Consider the following 25,561-nt stretch of genomic DNA (forward strand, 5'->3'; position numbering starts at 1 on the left):
AGGCCTTTCTTTCCCCAATTTGAATGATAGTGGAGCAATAGAATGGAAGCTTCTTGCCTCTACATGATGCTGAGTTCCTATTCCAGCACTGACCTGTGTAAGTAAACATAGGATTTTGGAGTTGATTTTCTGTCAAAATGTTTTTGACTTATACACTGGTATATATAGTACTTGAAATAGCTGAATCTAGTGCTTTTTTTGCTCTTCTTTGTCTTCATCCCTTCTCTCAAAGTTGCCTGCATTGGGGCTGCCATCTCCAAGAACAGAGCATTATCTATCTGATCAAGCATTCTGTTGGTAAATCTTGCTATCTTAAATTTAACACTTTTCAAACACAATAGTTTTATCCTGACATAAAACAGTTCCAGAGACATGGGATTTATAACTAAGACAAAGGCCAGTCAATCAGCAGCATGAAATTTTGACTTCTGCTGAATAAAACAGAACATTTCTCCTGAATTCATTTCAGGAAATATAACTGATCTAAGTGTGATGTGAACTCCTCATTAAAATTATGTACCTCTTTATATATTCTCATATTCATTTACCTATAATGCTCTTAGCTGTTGTACAATATAGTACTATAGTACTACTAAAATCTTTGCTGTCTAATCTAATAATCCATAAACACACTAAAGAGGTAGATGGTCTTAATAAGGACAACATGACAAAGTCAGCAAAGAGTTCATTATTTAATTCATTAACATATTTATATTTTGCTCTCTATTATAGGATCTCAGGGCAAAATAAAATGAAATGAAAATAACACATTTAAAACAGTAAAAACAATTTAAACAGATTAAAACATATTAAACAATTTTACAAGTGAAAGCAAGACCCTTCAAATCCAATAAAAGCAGTTGAGACACTTTAAACCCAAGCATATGTATAACATGGAATGAAATCAATTTGAACTATAAGACTCCACTAAAAAAACCATTGGCACTGGAATGAAACCAGTGTTGGTTCTCATAGGGCATCTAAGAAGGGTTATTCCACTAATGGTGTGCCACAACAGGGAAAGGCCTCTTTCTATGCCTTACCACAGTGTATTGCCCTCCAGCAGCACTCAAGCCAGAGGCAGGAAGAATACATACAGTGTGCCTTGCTTGTTCAAACCATGAAACACATTAGACGTTTACTTTTAATTTACTTTTCAAGCTAGTCTGTCACCCTTATGGATGGAAAAACAAGCTGAAAATTATGTAAGCAGTGGGAAAGAGTTTTATATGACCCCTATATTTATATATTGTACCTTTATAGCTTCCTGAAAACATTTTCTTAATTATAGAACACACTGAATTGTCTCTTCTTCCTAACTGGGACTATAAATTTCATTCTGAAATGCCAAAATGGTAGCGATATCTTCATTTTTCACAATTAATTTTTTAAAACATTTGAATGGAAAGGCAAAATATTTGACACAAGAAGGAAAATTATACATAATTGAATTGTCTTAGCTTTAATTAAATATATAAGCTCTTACAATTTCCTATCAGCTCTATTCTTACTTGTACTGAGAAGTTATTCCAACTCAGAGGGCTGGCAAGATGTAAATATAACCTTTTTTTATCAAGTAATAAAATCATGTCCATTTTCCTTGCAGGTACTATTCTAACATACATTTCTGATTGTGAAAGAGTGCTTCTCTTTCTATGATATTTTACTTGCCATTTTCCTGTCTAATCAGAAATGCTTAAGTACCTTGGCAAATTCCTCATGCAGTTTTCAAATGATCCATTACTCTAAAAATAATAACTGAGAAATCTGAACAGTAACAACCTAATCCCAAACCTCAAAACCTTCAAATTGCACAAGGAGGGTTTTAGCCTCCACACCTGCCTTGCTGATTGGACAAGCACCCTTTCTCAAAAATTATTTAATGCTTAAAAGCTTCAGCTAGATTAGACCCTGCTGATTCTACGAGGATGTGAGAGTTAATGCCAAGAGAAGTCCATTCCTCTACTTTGCTGCTTCAAATGAAAAAAAAAGTATGTGAGGAGATCTAAGTACCAAAGCACATCTTATTTCTCTTAACATATAAACTAAAGTAGGCTGAAAAGAAATGTGGTACAGCCGTCAGAATACCAGACTAGGACTTCAGAAAGACAGATGCAAGTCTCCACTCCAATGAGCCAAAAAACTGGGTGATGGTGGCCATTTCTGTACTGTCAGTCTTATATACATCATATTTTAGGGAGAAATAGGGCACATACATGGCACCATCAGGTCACTGGACAAAAGTGGAATGTAAACGTAACTAACAAATATATTTATCTAATAAATGTTTAATTAGCTTGTTAGTATAAACAGTAATACGTTTTTGGGAAAATAACTTTTTTTCAATTCACTTTATTTGCTACAGTAAAGTCTTTACTTGTTCTAATAAAAATGAAAAATGTTCATTGAAACACAGCCAGTTTTGTGAAAAAGAATCTTGATTTAATCTCAAAGTAGAAGGATGTTTTCTACTATCTTAATTTGTTTAAAATGAGAACCCATCACTTACTTATCTAAAACATGGGGATCTTCAGGACTTTTGTTTTCATATTCCAAAAGTTCAAGAAAGCTCTGCATGTACCTGAAATACCAAATAAAAAGCAATATTAGAATGAGCACGCCTGGAAAAAAAAAAGAAAAATATAAGCAGATTTCTTGTTAGGCTACAATTCTACTCACACTTGCCTGGGAACATTTAACTAAATTGTGTTAATTCCTGAACAAACCATTAGAATTTGACATATGGAGGGCAGTAATCTACATTTAAATCAGATAGCTTCCTCCATCTGTAGGGGCTCAAATTAGAATTTTAGAATCCTAGAAAGCCAGGCAACACAGCCCTTTCTGAAGAGCAAAAGATTCTTCTGTATACCATTTTAGTTTTGAAATAAACCAAAACAAAACTCAAGAATATAAACATACACCAAATGTATCTGTAAAGAAGTATTAATGCCACCAACATTTGTAAAGAACCTCCGACAATGCTAATTAAACTGCCACCATAATGTATAGAGACGCTGGTATTAAAGTCTCTGTTAGTCTCTGTTTATGTTGTGAGGTAATTTTGGTAGAGTGGAATGCACCGAACGTAAAATCAATGGAGATGAGGCAGTTTAATAAATAACAAAGAGAACAAGTTTATTGTTGAACAAAGCTTGTGGTTGCAATATAAAGATGTTCAGCTTGGCATATACTTGATGGTTACAATATGACTTGGTTGAGATACAATTCAGGCTTTTGATGTTACAACTTATAAACTCTTGCTCTGGTGAAGGTTTTATTATTCAGTGTTCCCTGCTGTGAATATTCTCACTGTTTGATCTATACTGGATCAAATAATAGAACTCCAGTCTTCCACCGACTGGAGATCATACAAAGCCTCAGTTAGTTCTTTTAACCAAAGTAATCTAACGAGGTTTTACCCTTCAGCTCCCTAGCTGAAGAAATATTCACGAACACTAAACTAACTCTACACTTCTTCACTCCTCAGAGTCTCTTCCCTGACTCTGCTACTCTCTCAGAGTCCCTATCTGACTCTGCTACTCTCTCTCAGGGTCTCTTCCTCCTGACTCTACGACTCTCTCAGAGTCTCTCCTGACTCTGCTACTCTCTCAGGGTCTCTTCCTCCTGACTGAAACTTAACTGTCACTTTCAAACCTTTTTCTCTCTAAGCTCCTCCCACCTCCTCTTCTGCCTTGTTTCCATGGCAACCTATCTCTCACAGCTAGGCCGTAGGCAACCAATGTAAAACATAAATACAGTTATATACACATTATAATAAACACTTCTGTACAGTATCCTTGTGCCGTTTTTGCTGTATACAAAACTAAGAGAAATGGAGTTCAAATATGTATGCAACCAGAGCACAGTTAAAAACAGATAGACCTTCTAGGTAAGGTAAGAGATACTGGGTTGTGTATCTTGGAGGAAGAGCCTAAACAAGTAGAGCATTGTTTCTCAAACTGTCCTCCTCCAGGTGTTTTGGACTTCAGCTCTCAGAAATCCTAGCCAGTTTACTAAATGTTAGGAATAGGGAGCTGAAGTTCAAAACATCTGGAGGAGCACCATTTGAGAAACTCTGAAGAAGAGTATGAAGCAAAATATGCAGATGTTTTGCCTTTTGTACTTACCAGCTCTGAACTAGTTTAACTGAAGGTCTATTTAACAAGTTGTCAGGCAACAAATTTACTTCCCTCATGGTATTTGCAAGTCGTACAGGAAGTTCTTTTCTCAGGAACATATAGGATGTTTTCTCACATGCATTATCACGCCCTGTGGAATGAGAACACAACATGAATGAAGTGAAATATGTCATTTTACTTTCTACTTTGTTTGGTTATTAAACCTTGGGCAGGTACAAATAGGATAGAAAATAATGCTTTATTTTTTGTTGTTGTTCATTCATTCAGTCGTCTCCGACTCCTCGTGACCTCATGGACCAGCCCACGTCAGAGCTCCCTGTTGGCCGCCACCACCCCCAACTCCTTCAAGGTCAGCCCAGTCACCCCAAGGATGCCATCCATCCATCCTGCCCTTGGTCGGCCCCCCTTCCTTTTTCCCTCCACTTTCCCCAGCACAATTGTCCTCTCCAGGCTTCCCTGTCTCCTCATGATGTGGCCAAAGTACTTCAACTTTGTCTCTAGTATCCTTAAACTTCTAAAACAAGTTTTCTTCTTTACTAAATCTGAGTTCTTTTAGATTGTTACAAATCCCATATTCCTCTTGAAATCTTTAGTGAAAACCCTTAAAAGCCACCTAAAGTTAGCAATGCTAACTGATTGCAGTAAACTGTTTGCAACTCACCTCATATTTGGGTATATCTATTTATTAATTACTGCACAAATAGCTAAACAAAACAAAACAAATGACAGGCTGCAACAAAATAGGAAAGAATTAACTTCTTGAACAAAACAAGCAAACAACCCTAAACTCCCCCAAAACTAAACAAACTTCTAGCTCCAACAATGTGAAGATCTTCTGTGAACTATCAAACAGGGAGGTGTGGCTTCCACAAAAACACTTATCATATATGCTCATAATACGACTTACACTCATTTATAAGTCGACCTCATATATAAGTCGACAGCAGGTTCTGGGCCAAAATTATGGATTTTTATATGATCCATGGATAAGTTGAGGGCCATTCCATGGAGAGGGGAGAGAACCAGCAACCCCTGCCACCATCACCATTTCCCCAAGCAGGCATTCAAAAGTTGTGCCACAATTGAGAGAAAAGAGGGATCTGGTGCTTCTTTAATTCTTCCAGGATGGACTAAATTCTTGCCTTTTATCACTCTACCCAGAGAAATAGATGGCTCCTTTTTTGTAAGAGTTAAGGCACAGTACTCATATTGGTCTGTTGATAAGTTGACCTAGGTTTTGGAGTCGATTTTTGACTAAATTTTCTACATGGGTATATGTAAGTTGAGGTCTAGAAGTTTCAGAAATAAAGTACGGATAAAGAGATTACAATAAAAAGTTTCATTCCTACATTCAAAAGCTGCTGTGCTACTGTTTCCATACTTGGCAACTGTTTACAGGTTTAACAGACCATTTTTCTGATTAGATTTCAAGCTTTAATATTTGTTTTTAACCTATGCAGGATGAAATTGAGGTCCTTAGCTGGTATCTGGTAGCTACATTTGAATGGAAAACTAATATGAGACGATAGCACAACTATACACAGTTGCTCTCAGAAATAAGTTCTACATGTCAATGGGGTTTCATTACAAGAACTCTCAAGATTTCAGTCTGAAGATATTAGGTTATGGTTGCCTGTGTTACATAATCTGGGAGGACTTAGAAAGCTCATGTGGTCTTATTATTTTTGCAGAGATCTATAAAACGACAGTGCCCATAGCTATGGCAAAGAGTACTCACTATTAGCTTCCTCTAATATATGAGTTGTGTCGTCTTGTAAATCCAGCATTGATATGACCTACAAGATGGAGCTGAGTAATTTTAATGATTTTTCTCCTTTAAAAATGAATTAGTTTTTAAAAAAATGATGATTATTACTTATTATATGAATTTACCTCAAGGGAGGAGCACTGCTTGTTATATTTGTCCTTCTAATGTAAGGGTTGGGTTAGTGGCACAATACACAAACCTCAATACAGAAGAATTTTGGCATGTTCTGCTGTGAAACAAATGGCTATTGTTGGGTTGAGAAAATTAAGAGCATTAAAAGTAAGAATTCATTTATAAAGGGATGGATGAACCACTGACTTCCATTTCATATTTGACTACAACTCCCATTAATCCTTGACAGTTTACCCAATGATAAGAAATGATGGGAGATTTAGTCTATAACTTCTGGAGGAGCACATTTTACCGGGTTTAGAAGATAGGTCCAGACATAAACTATTGTTTATGCCTCTGAGTGGATTGGCCCCATAGAAAACAGTATGTTTTGGTGTGTGCTCCATTTTCATCAATGTCAATAGCTGGTTTCCACCTCATTACAATTTTACAACAACATTTTACATATACTGTTTGTACTCAGAAATAGGTCCCATCAAGTTCATTGGAGACAACTTCCCCCTAAGTGCATATAAAATTACAGTCTTATTAACACTTTCAAACAAACAGATATTTGGTAAAGATTTATTCATCATTGTTTTAAACAAACATGTATTTTCTAGGCTGTTCTCAACAACTAGACAACAAAGCTTCAGACTGGAGGCTATACATATTTTCATTTCTCTCACCCCCTCCCTAAGAGCAGACAACTCCACACTAATATTCAAAAAGGGCAGGTAAACTCACAGACCTGTGTTTTACCTGTAATGAGCTGTCAGTATTCCACTTTAAGGAAGAGAAAGATTGCAAATGTGTTAGTCATGGTCACAAAAGACAACCGCCTGCAAAATGAACAAGTGCTGCAAGGTACTGATTAAGTTATGTTCATGCAGCCCAGGAAATAATGTTAAAAGCATTGCTATGCATATAATAACTAAGATTTGCAATTTGAAAAATCCTTAAGTGTAGTGCAACTGGCACAATCAAGGTCACACTTTTTAAGGCAGTCCCATTATAATCAGTTCAACAGCACATCATTCAGCATCTGTTCACAGATAATGTACATTGGCAGGATAGAGCCCAATCAGCTTTTCCCCCTTTAAGTACTCAGGTTTTCTCACTCCTTTAAGGCATGCCTAACAATGGCTTGTTATAGCTTAGTAATTTTTTGTTTTAGACATGATCATGCAAGTATTTATTGATGTATGTCTTTGCCTGTTCATCTGCGTGCATGTTGGTGGTAGTCAGAGGTTTTCTGCCATAAGACTTTTTATTAAGAATTAAAAATGATGTAAAATGAAGGGCCCATTTTATCATATAATTAATGTGCAAAAACAAGTATTAAAAGCCCCAAAATTGTCTGCAATCATTTAACTCTGCTTTTCTGCAAGCTGTTATCTTTCCAGTTGTGTTAAGAATCATTACAGTAACACATAGGTCAGAAGATGATGACTTGTCTTCACTAAAAGTTCAAATCTTTCAAATTGCAAGAAGCATTATGTCACATCCAGGCCAGAATCACTGAGACAACCTAAGAGAACCTAACACTGAGGTAGCAATGATATGAATGAGCTCCTGATAGGAAAATAAATCAGGAAAGGAGAATGAATATCTGGAATTGTGGTTTTCTAGACATTGAGGACAGCATGGATAACCTTGGACAGCATGATCAGTGATGAAGAATTATGGGTGTCCCAATCAAAAAACACCTGAAAGATACAGGTTCCTTACTCCACAGCAAGTTGCCAATTGCTACCAGTAGTCCACTCCTGATTTCTTAAATGTAATTCAGGGACTTGATAAGTGTTATGTATTTTAACATGATTAAGACATCCCTAAAATACTGTAGCTTGAAAAAGAAATATTGAATGAATGTAGTAGGGTACTCAACTTCGTTAGGTATGCAGGACCCTTGTGAAGTAGAGAAACTATAACTACAGGACCATTTTTGTTTTTGCCAAAAAGAACATTTCCTTGGACATTTCAAGGCCCTCTATGGTCAACTTTGTGAAGGGTTTAGAAATCCCTTGGAGGATAGATCTTTTTGGTGGTATATACAGGTGCACCAGAAACTGAGAAAAATACAGTAAAGTGCAAATAATGAAGCCTACATATGCTTAACCATCAAATAGGAGAGACAACTGTATTCAAATACAAAAGGTTACTCTTCTTCAGTTTTTCCATTTTTTAAATTTGTGCTGCAAGTAGAGTTCTGTGCAATGTGCTTAGTTCTACTGCCAATAATGTCTTAACTCAATAAAATGGATAATCACAGTCCTTTCCATGAGAACAGCTGGAGGTCACCGAGTACAGGAAATACTTTGTGGTGCACTTGTAAGCAAAAGCAATAATGACAGAACGGTTCTAAGCTGAACTCTATTAAACAGTCAGGTTACATTTTTCAGTGCGAGAACTGATGCCCTGTTATTGCAGCCTGAATAATTTAAATCAGCTGCAAGTTGTTTGTAAGCCAAATGGTTTTATTTATAGCTGATGGAAAATAAATTAAATGAAGATTATAGCATCACTGAGACTTTGGAGAACCTCATTTGATCTCAGTGCTGATGTCATGATTCTGCATCCGGCTATGGAGGATGCAGCCAGATGCTTTTCCCATCCTGCTTTCTCTCCACCAGAATGGCTTTAGGTGCTTTTCAGGAGGTCAGGGAGGGGGTGGTTGGAAGGATGACTAAAATACTAATTCCTGCAGCGTCATTTGAAAGGGAACTATATACATGCATATGTTTGTAACATAATTCCAGGCATAATTTATTTTTATTTATTTATTTTGTTTTACTTGGCTTTGGTTTGTTTTTACACTGAATTCATTCTATCCAAATAACTATGGTCCTTTTAGAGGTAAATGGCCATGAAATAATGTTTTAAAGCTAACTTGTGAATGTTGACTTGTTTACTTGTTATGTTTAAACGTAGATCCTAGCTCAATCCCAGGATGACTACAAAGAAGGGGAAGGAAGTTGATAAAAAACAGAACTGCACACTCAGCTAAGGGACCCCTGCTAACATTTACAAAGACTTCTCAATGCCTTCTCACTGATGTTGGCAAAAGGATACCTTCCCTATGCACCATCACACTTAATATTCTCTCTTTGACCAGCAATATTGAAAGGGAAAACATTTATTAAAGGGACCAGGAGCGCTTTTGCCCACACTTAATGGCACTCATTTTCCTTAACAATGTTTCTACAAAAATCCATTTGTCCCCTTTTCTAAACTAAGAACTCAAAATATTGCTAACTCCTATTGCCCTATTATCAAGAAAGTTTAACAGTTGTGAAAAAAATAAAAGATTTTCATTAAGAAACAGATGCCAGAAGGAAAAAAAATTCTTTGGCAAGCCATGAGGAAAGTTAAGGAAGAGCTTCAGGACCACTATGTTTTAGAAATTCAATTAGAGGGACCAACAATTTTGGATGGGGAGGGGAGAACAAGAGAAAAAAATCGAAGGAAAAAATATTTAAAAATATTAGGAAAGAGTTTGTTTCAGTGACCTCAAAAGAACTTTCCAGCCAGTCAGTAGCAAGTGATTTGGTGAAATACTCATGCCTTGGCTTGAAAAAGTCTTTCTGTATAGCAGCAAAGTATTAAAGAGAAGATGGGAAGAGAACAAATCAATATCAAAGTAAGCCACACTTTCTTTGGTGGGTGCGTAAGTGGAATTCTGGACTTTAACAAACCACAATGAATTATGGGTTAGCTTTTCCTCTAAATATAGTCTTTCTCTCACAAACATATACACACAGCATTGGCATCAAATCTTTTACACATACTACAGATCATGTATATGGGCAACAGTGGTACACTTTTAATCCCCTAAGAAAATCTGGTTTCTCATCTCATTTCTAAGACACTGTCAAAATATTTACTATAGCTTGCAGAACCTATATTTACTATAGCTCCAGAACCTACGAAGATGATAAATTATGGGGGAAAGTTTATGAATGTTTGAAGAGCCTGTCCATTTTTTCTCTTCATCTAGCAATGAAAGTCAACAGAGGGAAGGAGAGTGGGGAAAAACACTTTTGCTGCTACCTACATGTTTATTGCATGGCAACTAGGTGAAGTATCTACCTACAATAGCAATTTTTCCACACAAAGCATTCATTTGAAAATATTCAAGACATTATATCAAATTAAACAAGTAAGTCAAGGAAGTCACAGTAACACAGAGCAATCTAAACTGTCAATTTCATAATGACATCTATTTAATATTCTTGTTTTAGTAAGTAGGAGACTCAAAGTGCCTTTCTCTTACATATATATGTGCTTCTTTGCCACTTCTGTAAATGACATGTCTGTTTTCCTAATCTTGAAGAAAAATCATATTAGGGCTAGTTAGTTATTGAGACTAATTAAATCCTTAAAATTTGTTACATTATTGTTACCTAATATTGTTATTACTATTTATAATCAGTAATGAGAAAGTCACCTAAAGATCCTACCTAAACTTGGAAACTACACAGGATCAGCCCTGGTTAATACTTAGATGGGAGATCACTAATGAATATCAGAAGCTGTAGGCTATATTTCAGAGGAAGGAACCGGCAAAACCACCTGAGTATTTCTCACTTGAGAAAATCCAATGTAATTCAAAGGGTTGCTATAAGTCAACAGGTGACTTATACCCATAACAAGAAACATTTATACCCATAACGAGAAACATTTTTATGAGTACATTTATCAGCTGTATTTATGGATTATTTCTGTTGAGTCATTAAATTACAACACTTGGCCAGGACACAAGGAGAGCTACACATGTTAGGCAAGCGAAATGTTTATATTCTCTATTCAAAAGTAATGTTAAAGTGTACAAGGAACAAGTTGAGAGGAATTCTGTTACCACATCTTTGCAGCTTCTGGTTCCATACAAGAAAATTTCATTTGACAAATATATGTGCATTCTTCTTCTTGAATAGTGCACAAGAATATAAAATTTTACATCTTAACACTACTCCAAATTAAAGAGTAGAGATGAATAAAACAGCTATTGATTTCTATAGGCTTCAATCTGCATAGCTCTAAAAAGAACTACAGCCTAAAATGCAGCACACTGCTTCTCAGCTTGCTCTTACTGACTCTGCAAGCTAATGAATTATTATTATTATTATTATTATTATTATTATTATTATTTATACCCCACAGAAGACTCAAAGCGGTTTAACATAAAAACATCAGCATACCATTTAAAATATACAAATATTAAAATATAAAAGCAGTATTAAACATCATTAGTATTATACTAGAAGACTATCAAAACCTTATCAGTAGTAGTTTAAATGCATATTACTCACTGGTAGAAAATATAATAAAAATTCAGAGCAGTTTACAGACAAAAGCTACTCTTTTGGATATAGATATCTATTAAATTGAAATGTTTAGATGCTTTAATTTTTTGTTGTGAAACACTCTGAATGAAAAACCAGTATGTACATTGAAATATGCTTCTGGTCTCCAGATATTGTTCAACTGCAACTGACAATTCTCATATCATATTGTAATACATAGCCAAAGGACCAGCAAGTTTCAATAGCAGATACTAAGTCCCAAAATATTTCATTAAAATATCTAAACAATAATATAAAGGACTGTCATGTTGTTTTTCCAGGGAAGCAATGATATATGTACACTGAGAATAGTAAGCCAAAGTAATTAGTATTTGAGTAACATAATGTGATCATATTTTTTGTACATACAACAAGTTGTGTCCGGACTAATTTTTTTTACTTGTTGGCTTGGATTGCAAAAGGAAAGTGCTTCCACTTTCTTGCACAAACATAAACAATAGCAAAAATACCCTTAAACAATAGCAAACAATTTGCATATTCTTATATGCACTTCATATTCTTAAAGTGAGCTTTATGTGGTCTCACTTCTCACATGCAATGCTCTAGCACAAACTTCCCCATTCATTCCAGCCACTATACTTCACAAAACACTCTTTCCATAAGCAGAGGTTTCTTTCTGAGCCCCTTGGATCCAATTCTAAATGTAGTATTTTTTTTCTAGCTGGTTATCAATTACTCTAAGTCCAAAACTGCGACAACTGTAAAAATTAGAACAAAAATGGAGCTGTCCTTTGAATCTTTTCCACTATGAAGCACTGACTGCAATCCTTCATTTACTGACTTGGATCTGCCTGATCAATTCTGGGGTAAGTTCTTCAAAGCAGACTGATTTAATTACATGAACATAACTTGAACAGCACTACATGCTATTTTCATAATGAAGCCCTTCCTTCTTTCAAGTCCAGTCAAAACCCTTTCCTCTGAAACTACCAATTGTATTAGGGAGAAATTCTCTATAGCTACGTGTAATCATTTCATCTGAGCCTGTGAATCATTTTGCAAACCCTATTGAAATTAATAGAAGTTGGAAGCAGTAGACTGACAAGTTATACAAATCAAGTCATCTAAGGTTCCATCAACACATTATCACACCCTGTTACCTTCACAGAAGTGTGTAGGAGATCACCAACAGGACCCATCATATTCTGAAATCTTTGGGACATCATGCCATGAGATGTCTATCAACATAGAACATAGAAAGGAGTCTACACAATTTCAATGATCACATAGTAAAACTGACTGACAATACGTTACAAAGCTGGTTTGAAAGAGGAAGAATACATAGACCACTCTATTTCTTTTTTTAAAAAAAGAAGTTACATGAAACCGGTTTGCAGTGAGCTTTCCGATCTCACAGCAAGAAGCAGGAAAATCGCATTCAAAGCACCCCCGACAGATGGCCACCCAGCCTCTGCTTAAAAGCCTCCAAAGAAGGAGCCTCTACCACACTCTGGGGCAGACAGTTCCACTGCTGAACAGCTCACAGTTAGAAAGTTCTTCCTAATGTTCAGGTGTAATCTCATTTCTTGTAGTTTGAAGCCATTGTTCTGCTTCCTAGTCTCCAGTGCAGCAGAAAACAAGTTTCCTCCCTATGACTCGCCCTCACATATTTAAACATGGCCATCATGTCTCCTCTCAGCCTTCTCTTCTGAAGTCTAAACATGTCCAGCTCTTTCAGGCACTCCTCATAGGGCTTCTTCTCCAGACCCGTGATCATTATTAAGTCGCCCGCCTCTGGACACATTCCAGCTTGTCAACATCCCCCTTCAATTGTGGTTCCCAGAATTGGACACAGTATGCATGACTTCCCTAGATCTAGACACGATACTTCTTTTTATGCAGGCAAAAATCTCATTGGCTTTTTTACCACCACATGACATTACTGGTTCATGTTTAACGTGTTGTCCACAAGGACTCAAAGATCTTTTTCACACGTACTGCTCTCGAGCCAGGTGTCCCCCATTCTGTATTTTTGAATTTCCTTTTTTTTTTTTTTTTTTTTGCCTAAGTGGAGTATTTTGCATTTGTCACTGTTGAACTTCATTTTGTTAGTTTTGGTCCATCTCTCTAATCTGTTCATATCGTTTTGAATTCTGCTCCTGTCTTTTGGGGTCTTGACTATCCCTCCAAATTTGGTGTCATCTGCAAACTTCTAATAACCCTTCATCTAAGTCATAAATAAAGATGTTAAACAGGACCGGCACAAAGACGCAATCCTGCGGCATTCCACTGATCACTTCTTTTCAGGATGAAGAGATTGTTAAGATTACCACTAAAGATTTATTCCATACACATTATTTGGGGGGGGGGGGGGGGCTCGAGTAGTCTTGGGAATTAGAAATCATGGATAATTAGTTCATACTTTCCTTTGACACTAGCATGACTTCTGCACTACAGATCATTCATCTACCATTTTTAGCTATACCACTTTTCTGGGTTCTCCCAAGAGGTGGTCTGGAAGCTTGACATAAAAAGCAAGATGTCAGATTATCTTAATCCCTACCTGTGTATAGCTAAGGACTAATAAAACAGTAGGCTTTTTAAAATGCAGTTGAGAATGGATTTTCATTTTCATTTAAAATTTCCCACTACTTCCATAGCTGACAAAATGAAGACTTTATTGTTTTCTGTGTATTCAAAATAGTTTCTAATGTATAGCAAGCCTAAGGCAAACCTATCATAGTTTTATTGGCAGGATTTGATTGGGGACAGGGTGGGGGTGGTTGTCTTTGCCATTCTCTGAGGCTGAGAGTGGCTTTCCAAAGACCACCCAGTAGGTTACAATTGCCAAGGAAAGATTAGCACGCTGGCCTCCCAGAGCTCTAGTCCAATGCTCAAACTGCTGCACTACTGGTTCTCAAATTGAAGATTATCCACATGCCACCATATAAGTCCCTAACAGAGACTGATCCTAAAAACAATAATGTATCTGGTAGTTATCCACAGCGGCAATGTTCATAAACACGTTTTGACTTACGACATTTCTTCTTCAAATTAAACAGGATGCCAGTGCTTCAAGACATATTGCTTAACCTTATAAAAATAGGAAGTCAAGGCCAAAAGTTCATCAAGATATTGCATAGCATGTCAATTATTTGAATATTTTTTCAGGAAACATTTATAAATAATCTAAAACAACCATGAGGGTTTTTTAAAAGATGAGATTATTATATCCCAATATTGACTGAAAACAATAATGACTTGTGGTTACGAACATCTTTTTCTCACTCTTTTACTTATCAAAGACTATGTGACAAGTATTTAGCATTAGTATTTAGATAAACTAAATTTAAAGACGAGATTAGACTTCATTACTGCAAGGCCACTGAAGCCTTTCCAAACAGTTTTCACTACTTTTGCTAGTTATTGCACTCAGTTTAGATAAGAAAACTGACAGCAGTGTTTGACTTCCTAGTTTTCAATGATTCCGAAGGAAGGGCTTAAGACAAGCAAACATTAACAGTTATATTAGAGTGCTCCATTGATTTTTTTCAAATACATTTAGGCAAACAGAACCTTAAAAAGTATCTCGATTTAAAAAATATTTTATTATCTCATCAGAAAGGCACATGTTAAAATAACTGATAAGAACAGAAGTCCAGATTCTGAATGTGTGTTGGATTTCCACATACAGTTTGGATTATACCCGTAAGTAAAATGCCATTAAAATTATACAATTACAGATAAACATCTTGATTCATATGTAAATGTTTTAAATCAGAGTAAAGAGTACATACAGTCTACATGATTATTTCTTCTTGAATATTTCATATTCTGTAAATCAATTCTACACTGTCCATTTTTTTACAGATAAGGAGACCGGTTTACATTCAATGGCTGCATGCAATTAGAAAATATCTATTAAACTAATTAGGAAATCAACACATAACTCAGTGACCCTACTCCAGTACAAGTTGATTTAGGTTATATTTAGAGCCAGTGTTGTGGTTTGATTCCTGGATTAGAATCCTTGAGATCTGGGTTCAGATCATGACTCAAAGGGAGGAAGGCATGGCAAACCTGTTAATAAATTTTGTGAAGAAATGACAGGGTTGCCATGAGTAAGGGACAACTTGAGGGCACGTTACAACATTTAGGTTTGGTCAGTTTATGTTGCAGATCAAATAAAACTATGCCTATAAGGTAGAACCAAAACAGAATTAGAAAAATAACGCTAACAAAAGGTTAATAATGACTTCTAAGACTACACAGACTATCTTCCCCACAACCCAGAAGAGATTTACCATAATTTTAGGTCATCTTATTTCTTCAAAATTCCTCAAAATTACTTTCCACTCTGGAATGTATGAATGAAATTACATTCTAGACTGCAAAATATGCATGGAATCAACATGGGGGATTTACAATATCAACAATAATTAGGTTTTAAAAAATAAATATATTTTTCTCTTAATAGATTTGAAAATATTACATATCTTAGCTAGTGTACTTTTTAACCCAACTACGAAGAAGTAACTACCACTGAGTTCAATATTATCTTCTTCCTAGAAAAGTTGAAAAATGATTGCAGGGTGGTTTTCTTTAAGCATCTTTAGGGATAGCTATATTCAAATAAATTTCCCATTATTCTGAAAAGTTAATTCTCTCTCTCCTTATCTAGTAACATGAATGTATTCTGTCAACACTCTTTTACCATCTTATTATTTTTGCCTTATATCCTGCTTTAAAATAGATGATATGACTAATTTCAAATTATTGTCTTGAGTTTTGAAGGGAAGGCTACTTGCACAATTAAAAGTAAACGTTTCCGGCCCAGTTTACTTCTCCAAACGTATCTCCCTCTATGATCCACCTCGGAGTTTATGATTGTCGGGGAGGTCCTACTCTCTATCCCACCACCCTCAGAAACGCGACTGGCAGGAACGAGAGACAGGGCTTTCTCAGTAGTGGCCCCCATCTATGAAACGCACTCCCCAGTAAAATCAGGGTGGCTCCCTCTCGCCTCTCCTTTAGAAAAATGTCTTGGCATTCAGGCAGCTAACCGAGCAGCAACTGCAATGACTTATCACAATAGTGAATGAATAGACTTGGACTGGAACTCTGGAATACGATTTGGATTTGGGGACTTAGGCTCAGTTGTGTTTTAATACTTAATGATCAATATCTTAATGTGTTTTTATAATCTTCTTGGTTTACTTATTGTTAAGTGTTTATACTGTGATTGTTTGTTTGTTTGTTGGCATCTAATGATTGCCAGTTGTAAGCCGCCCTGAGTCCCCCTTCAGGGGTTGAGAAGGACGGTATATAAATGTTCAACATAAATAAATAAATAAATAAATAAATAAATAAATAAATAAAATACTCTTTAAATTCTTGGGACTAAAAAGCAAGTATTGACTCTTTCATTTCCTGGCATGAACATGGAAGTCATGATAACAGGACATCGGGATGGGATCTATAGTGTCACAACTTTGGGAATGCGTACTTTATTTTATAGCTCACAAAAACTGTTTTTGACCAAACACAGCAAAATGTTCTATACAGTATTGCCATTATGTCCCTAGATTTTACTCCATGTGGAAATTCAACTCCTTTCCAACAACTACTAATTTAATAATGCAGCATGATATGACAACATTGAGGGCTATATGCTTCTTTCATTCATTAGTTTATATATGTAAGATACAACATTTTAGACCATTCCTTACTTCAGATGAATTTAAAACACAGGTTTTTCTTGAGCCTTTAAAGTTCTACATCTAACTGAATATCCAGGAGCAGAAAAATATTTTTCAAAGTATGTAAGTTTATTAACTTACACTGTTATTCTAATACAGTGTTTTTCACTATTCAATTGAGCTATAATTCTTTTAAAAAATAACTATGCAGCTAAATAGACCATTAATTCCCAAAATTATGTTCAACGTACCCAAGAAATTATAGTTCAGTTGTGTTTATTGTTTGACTATTAATGACCAATTTGCATGTTAAGATCAATAACTTTTATTTAGGCTTTCAGAAGGTACAAATTACCTGCAATTCCTTATATAAATCAGTATTTTTTAAACTTCTTTTTGCTGTTTTGTCAGAAAAAAAACTTTATTTAAAACAATTCAAGCAACTACTAGACACCCTTATTATTTTGTGTGATCCACAAAATCCTATGCTATAATATAGTCGCCACAAGATTTGTTGTGTTGTCAACGTACTCTTTCCATAGCTTAGACTTAACAAGGGTTAGACTGAAAATCCTTAAGTTTTCATAAACTTCCCAACTCTCAGCTGCTCGCCTAACTGAACTTATATCTGTTCTTTATGGCCTTTCAGTGACACCAGTAAAAGAATTCTAAGGCCATATGTCTAGAAACTGCACTGTAACAATTTAATAACTCAAATTATATATCTATTGATATATAGAAGTTATCAGAAGTTATCATGCTTTGGATAATTTGTAACCGTTTCAAGTTCTGGAAAGGCAACATTCCATTCTTGTTATTTTCATATTTCTATCACCTCCCAGAAAGCAAATGAATATGAAAGCAAATATGAGTAGCTCATGTCATGACTGCTGCTTCTCAAAGTGAGAAAAACATGTGACAGGCAATCTTGAAACAGGTTTCTCCTGATAAGTCCCAGCAACTCAACAATATGCAGTTTACAGGACAGCAGAACTAGAGACTGAGGTAGTGCAACGACTGAAATACTTTACAGTGGGAAGCAAGAGAGTCATGTTTGCCTCTAAGCAACTGGTGTCTTGAATACCTGTGATAAACACATATTTTTGGAATGTAGAGGCTTAATTTAGGAGCAAAATAATTTAGGAGCACAAGCACAAGACAGTTAGCTCCCACTTACCATAGCCAATCTATAGGCCACAGCTTTATTTCATCATTTTGGTCAAGAATTCTCCATATGTCTTATGGGAACTGCTTTCCCATTTCTCTTACATTCCCATTTCTCTACATAGCCAACTACACCTACAGGCCTATGTCCAATGCGATCCCTTCCTCGCAAGTCCACAGTCTCAATCCAATGGCTCATTTTTTTTGTCTTTCCAATATCATCTATGAACCAAACACTTCAGCAAAAGGCCAATAAACATCTGTTGCTAAGCATAATTTCTTTTCCTTTTTGAAAGGATTACTACATACATCCCAGCACTGTTCTTAGAGATATTATTTGCTTACCCTTGCATTGGGAATGAAGTTCCTATTTCCCTTTAAACTGTGATTCCTGTTTGGTACTCTAGCTCTTTTTGAGAATATTGTACAGAATGGGCACAAGGACATCACCCAAATTAGCAACTAAAAGAAGTTATAGCTATAGGTATTCTGCAGTAAATGATGAGCAGTAATAAACTTTAGTATGTTGTAGCAACAATACATGTGAACTTCATTAAGCAGAGTGTGGTGATCCTGGCTGGAATAGAACCAGAGAGAATGACAGAAAGCTTTTCAAAACTTAAAATGTATGCCAGGAGCTAAGTGCAAGAAAAGGACAAGCGAAAGATATTAAGGAAATACCATAACAAATCTCAGCCAAGAACACGAAACAGCAGTTTATGAAAAATGTGCAGTAATGAAAAAAAATTGGTTTCTCGACACTAAACAGTTGTATGCCAAAGGGGGGGGGGGGCTAAAATATGCAAGAAAAAAGGCAATACATGGCTCACATATTGTTACTGGCACATCTCAAGAGTACCATGTTGTTAAAAGCACTGGTCACTGTGGCTCAGGATATAGTCTAATACTTGTCACAGAAGATGTGCAACCAAAAAAATGTAAGATATTAAGTGGATGCTTATATCCCTTTCTGGTCTAAAGGTATGGCTCTTCATTTAGAAAAGTGGAGAGATACTGTCCAACCATGGAATGCAGAAACTAGGAGGAAATCATAGGAAATCAAGACTTGCAACTCCACTGGAAATGTATAGTTTCAGAGCCAGTTTTAAATTGCCTGGAAATACCACCAAATAACAACGAGGGGAAGCATGGCAACTGAGAAACCTAAACAGGATAGAGGTAAAAGGAGGTGCAGGAGCTCATTTGTTTCTTGTGCACCCATGATTTTGAGAACTAGTACATCAGTCTGATCTGGTTTAGGAAAGGGACTGAAGACACGTGAATGATGCTTGCTAAGAAGATAAAGTACCTGCACAGGAAACCCACCAAAATCTGTTCCTCTTGCTTGTAGTGAAATTGAAAAACGTACAGGGGCAACAAACATCCTTAGGTAGCACTTTAGCAGTTAGAAATTGAACAGTAGCTGTTTTCCTGCACCTTATCTTCCTATTACAAAAAGACCTATGATTTCCCACACATGCTGTATCTGGTTTCTCCCTCTCCCCCCAAATCTTGCTGAAAATTACGATCTTCTTCAAGTCTCCTCTAGTAATGTGTTTATCTATACTTCTGTTGCTTACTTATTGTATGTATGTTCTGATATGCAGCTTTCTTTCTTTGCTCTATGTTTTTCCCGAGAAGTTGTGGGAGGGGCTACAGACCACATGATCCATGTTGAGACAAGCAAATACTTCTTTAGACTTTGGGGCTGCTCAGATTACAGACATGCAAACACTTACCTGCTCTTTATTTTAAGAGAGATGTTATGACCGGATAGTACAGTAGCTATCTCAAACATATCTGTAACTGATTGATAAGTTGTGTACTTGTGTATGCTGAACACATGAAGGTTATGAGTAAACCAAATGTTATTTTTATCAAAGTCTACCTTATTTTATCTCTTGAATGCATAATATAAAACAATTCGTTTTATGGGAGAGTAGATATATTTTGGAGCCCCTGGTGGCATAGCAGGTTAAACCCCTGAGCTGTTGAACTTGCTGACCAGAAGGTTGGCAGTTTGAATCCAGGGAGCAGGGTGAGCTCCCGCTGTTAGGCCCAGTTTATGCCAATCTAGCAGTTCAAAAACATGCAAATTTGAGTAGATCAACAGGTACCACTTCTGTGGGAAGGTAATGGTGATCCATGCAGTCATGCCGGCCACATGGCCTTGGAGGTGTCTACAGACAATGCTGGCTCTTTGGCTTAGAAATGGAGATGAGCACCATCCCCCCAGAGTTGGACACGACTAGACTTAATGTCAAGGGGAAACTTTTACCTTTGCTTTAGATATATTTTTGGGCACTGGAAAACACTTCTGAAGAACTGCTATATTTATGCACTGGCACATTCTGTTTTCTTAGCATATCAGAGACAACAAGCTATTCTGTTTAATAATTGAAGTCAATTGCCTTGCACATTACATTTGGTTGTATACCACTTGAGAAGATTCTACTCAAATGGGTTTTTGACTCTTCTCTAAAAGGTTATAAATGCCATTTTCTAAAAGATTATAATCACTAAAAGGTTGTGCTTTTCTTTAAAAAAATCCTAACAGTACTCCTGCTTGTCCTCCTTTAATGCAGAGGGATGGTCCAATGTAAATCTTTCCGAACATTTTATGTTGGTGACACACTTTTTAGACATGCATTATTTTTTGCCACAGTAATTCACTTTTACTACCAAAACACTGGTTAAACTAATCGCTTATAAGAGACACTGTATGGGGACATACATACATAAGCTCTAATAATGAACCGTATGGGGATAACATGTCTCTCATGGTTTATTGTTTAGGTCGCATAGACTCTGAGGTTTCTCATGATGTTTATGCAACACTCCTACACAATGCAGCTGACACACGGTTTGGAATGATGCACAAACTCAAGTTCAGGTATGGGAAAACTGTGGTCCTCCAGGTGTTTTGGATTTCAACTCCCACAATGGGTGTTGAAGTCCAAAACACCTGGAGAGCCAATGTTTGGCCATGCTTGCTCTAGTTCAAAGATGCACTAACTCTAGTCCTCCAGGCGTTTTGGACCTCCAACTCCCAATAGGCTCAGCAGCTTTGACCATTTGACCTCTTTGGTAGAGGCAGCCATGCCCATCCGAGGACCTCCTAAGAAACTGAGGAGAGGAAAAGGGGAAGCTGCTGTTTGTTTGGGCGCGCGCTCCCCCTCCCCCGTCTCGAGCCAGCTGCTGGCGACGTCACACACGCAAAACACCTTGACGCGCGAGCAGGGGAATCTCGCGCAACGCCTCCCCCCCTCCCTCCCAATTCGCTACCAAATCCTTGCTGAGGAAAGGAAGGCAAGGCCTGGCGCCACTCACCGAAGTCGAGGAACTGTTTGATGGAGAGCGGCGACGGGGAAAAGCGAGAGTAGTACTCGATCTGTTTGGGGATGGGGCTCTTGAGGAGCGCCCCACATAGCCGCATGGTGTGGGCCTTCGGGAAAGGAAAGGAGTGCGCGCGCGCAAGCAACAGCCTCTGGTCTGGGCGAACCGGCCGAGCAACAGCCTGGCAGGGGCGCGTGCGGAGGCTCACGCGCACAACCCCCGCGGGAGGGGGGAGGGAAGGAGGGAGGGAGGGAGGAGGAGGAGAGGCGCGCGCAACGGTCACAACGGCCCGCGGCGCCGAAGGGCACCACTACCGCCAGGCGCAGCTGCTAGGGCCTCTGCGCAGCGCCCGTCGCTCCCATATTGAGCGGCCGGGGCGGGCAGGTGGCACTCCCCGCCCCCGTTTCGGCCCGTCTCCGCCGGCTCCTCAAGAAGCGCCCGCCTTCAAGGGCGCAGGCCGCCTCCTGACTGGGCGGCTGGGCTCAGCCCGCATCCCCAAGGCCGAGCCGCCTTCTGCCCTTTCCTTTCCTCAAGCGCCGCCTCGCGATTGCCATGGCACCCTCCGCGGCGCGCAGGCGCAGACGGGCCTCTGCTTCGGGCCCCAGGGCCTACATACGGCTGGAAGAAAGGAAGGGCGCTGTGTGGCTCCTCGTAACCCAAAGGATTCCTGTTTCGCTTTCTCTCTCACTGCATGGGAGGCCCCAGGCCTTCAGCCTGCTTCTGCTTTCTGTCCTGTCTTGGAAGCAACATATCTTGGCAAAGACCCCAACTACACTGCGTATAACGAGGTTTGAAACAGTATTATATGGTCAGTATAGGCTCCTGTAAAAATAGTTAGGAAAAGAGACACCAGGAAATAAAGCCCGACTGCTCATTGGAGGGAAGAATATTAGAGGCAAAGATGAAGTATTTTGGACACATAGTGAGAAGGCAGAAAAGCTTGGAGAAGACAATTATGATGGGGAAAATGGAAGGAAAAAGGAAGAGGGGCTGACCAAGAGCCAAATGGATGGATGGCATCCTTGAAGTGACTGGCTTGACCTTGAAGGAGCTGGGAGTGGTGACGGCCGACAAGGAGCTCTGGTGTGAGCTGGTCCACGAGGTCACGAAGAGTCGGAAACAACTGCAGCAATAACAACAGGCTCCTATAATGCAGTTCAATCATCATTATTATTATGTGTATTTATACCCACCTGAGTACACTGGCCATATAACGCAGTTTCAAACTGTGTTACATGGCAGTGTAGATGAGGTCTAAGTGACCCTGAGCTATCTTTAAAGCAGCACTACTTAATGTTTTGGGTAATAGGATGCACCACAGGAAAAAAGGGCCCCCAGTGGCGCAGTAGGTTAAACCACTGAGCTGTTGAACTTGCTGACTGAAAGGTTGGCGGTTCAGATCCGGGGAGCGGGGTAAGCTCCTGCTGTTAGGCCCAGCTTCTGTCAACCTAGCAGTTTGAAAACATGCAAATGTGAGTACATCAATAGGTACCACTCTGATAGTAAGGTAGCGGCACTCCATTCTATCATGCCAGCCACATGACCTTGGAAGTGTCTACAGATAATGCTGGCTCTTTGGCTTAGAAATGGAGATGAGCATCACCCTCCAAAATCAGACACAGTTATACTATCAGTGGAAACCTTTACTTTTACTACAGGAAAAAAATGCACACAATCCTATATATATACGGTATCAGTTCACAGGTTCTGTATCCAGCCATCCATAGCTTAAAAATGTTCACCTAAAAAAATTTCAGAAAAGCAGGCAATGAAGCGGCAGCCAGATTACTATCAGGAGTGGGGTACAGGGAGCATACTACTCCTCTGCTGCATCAGCTCCACTGGCTGCCAATTAGCTTCCGAGCTCAATTCAAAGTGCTGGTGTTGACCTATAAATCCCTAAACTACTCTGGCCCAGTTTACCTGTCTGAACGGATTCTCCCCTATGAACCATCAAGGTTATTAAGATCTTCTGGAGGGGCCCTGCTCTCGGTCCCACCACCTTCGCAATCACGTTTCTGGGGACGAGGGACAGGGCCTTCTCGGTGGTGGCCCCTCGGCTCTGGAACTCTCTCCCATTGGAGATTAGATCTGCCTCTTCCCTCCTGACTTTCAGAAAGCTGGTAAAAACCTGGCTTTGGAATACAGCATTTGCAGAATGATGATTGAGTCAATAACGGCTGACCACACCGGCGGATGTTGATGAATTTGTGATTTTATTCTGACGACCTGGCTTTTGTAATTGTATGATATTGTATGATCTGTATTTTAATGTAATTTGTATTATTGTATTATGATGCTATTATGTTTACTATATTTGTGTTGAATTTTCTGCTGTTAGCCGGCCCGAGTCCCTCTTCGGAGGTCGAGAAGACCGGGTTATAAAAGCTCTAAATAAATAAATAAATTTTATATGAGGAACACCATTTTACTACTTATATATATATATATATATATATATATATATATATATATATCAAAGGACTTTAGCATCCTCAGGGGCCTGGGATCAAACCCCAGGCCAGCAAATTCCAAAAGACCACTGTATACACAAAACTTACCATTTCATTTATGGTATTAGAAATTAATACCCTCCATGAACAAAAGGATTACAACAAACTTGAAAATGCCACATTTTTATTTTGAATCCACTGTGACTGACAATGCGAAAGGATATAGGAGGAAACTGCAGAAAATATATTTTTGCTTCAAGGTTGTTGGGTCTCATTAAGTCCATCCATAGAAAGCAGATTATAGACACCTGCCTAAGGAAAGAAAGGATGATGAAAGGACATGGCAGTTAGGGGCTTCTGGGAAGAGTTGTTCAAAAGTGTTATTATTTTTTTCAATCTCAGTATCAATCTGATTATCCCTAAAGAGGAAATAGCTGCTGTAGAAATGCATTCCGTTGCATTTATTGGCATAACAATAGCAAAGGTGACACAACTAGAGCTGAACTATTGCATGCACATGAAATCAAGCTACACCTACTTATCGCACAATGTTAGCTTTTAATGACTAAACCAGAAGAGGAAGGATGGAAGACTGCATCTTTAATAATACAATTGTCTATGTGTTCCCTCTTTAAACATTTTAAAAGTATCTCCTGAAAAGTAAACAACACTGTAGTACCCTACACATATGTATTTGACACTGATAATTTGAGCCTATGACAGCACACATTTATTGTGTATCTTCAAGTCATTTCTGATTTGAATCTGCTACAAAACAGGAGCTTTCTTGTTGAGTTCCAGAGTCAGAGAAGCAGATGACGAAAACAGAAGGATGGCCTGCCTCAGGGGAGCGTGCTTGCAGTGTTTAACGTTTACACAAATTATCAGCTGCTGTCAGAAGGGACAGAGATTTTCATCTATGCTGATGATTGTGCCATCACAGCTCAAGCAGGGAGCTTTGAAATGGTTGAACAGAAACTCTCTGAAGCTTTAGGAACACTCACTTCCTATTACAGGGAAAACCAGCTGATTCCTAATCCATCTAAAATGCAGACGTGTGCTTTTCATCTTAAGAATAGACAAGCATCTCGAGCTGTGAGGATTACCAGGGAGGGAATCCTACTTGAGCATTGGCACACACCAAAATACCTGGGAGTTACTCAGGACCCTGTTCTGACTTGTAAGAAGCACTGCTTTAATATCGAGCAACAAGTGTGTGCTAGAAATAATATCATACAAAAGCTGACTGGCACAACCTGGGGATCACAACCAGACACAGTAAAGACATCTGCCCTTGTGGTTTGCTACTCTGCTGCTAAATACATATGCCCAATGTGGAATACATCTCACCACATTGAAACAGTGGGTGTGACTCTTCATGAGACATGCCACTTTATCACAGGATGTCTACGCCCTACACCACTGGAGAAATTATACTGTTTTGCCATTATTGCACCACCTGACATCCATCGGGAAGTAGCAGCCTGTAATGAAAAGACCAAGGCGTTGACATCTCCAGGCCCATCTTCAATTCAGCCAGCAAGCCAATTCCTTCAATCAAGAAATAGCTTCCTAATATCTA

General features: G+C 38.2%; 1 protein-coding gene across 1 annotated transcript in view; it reads right to left on the minus strand.

Moving 5' to 3' along the window:
- The window catches only part of PDK3 (pyruvate dehydrogenase kinase 3), a 42,624-nt gene extending 20,539 nt beyond the window's left edge, over nt 1–22,085 (minus strand). Inside the window, exons 1-3 of the mRNA XM_060770118.2 lie at nt 21,521–22,085; nt 4,131–4,272; nt 2,510–2,581 (exon numbers count right to left, since the gene is read on the minus strand). Of these exons, the coding sequence (XP_060626101.1) occupies nt 2,510–2,581; nt 4,131–4,272; nt 21,521–21,626 (320 nt within the window). The 5' untranslated portion in view covers nt 21,627–22,085. The remainder of the gene's footprint in view (nt 1–2,509; nt 2,582–4,130; nt 4,273–21,520) is intronic.
- Between the last annotated feature and the right edge of the window lie 3,476 nt (nt 22,086–25,561).

Source organism: Anolis sagrei, chromosome 3 (genome assembly GCF_037176765.1).
Source record: "Anolis sagrei isolate rAnoSag1 chromosome 3, rAnoSag1.mat, whole genome shotgun sequence".
Classification (NCBI taxonomy): domain Eukaryota; kingdom Metazoa; phylum Chordata; class Lepidosauria; order Squamata; family Dactyloidae; genus Anolis; species Anolis sagrei.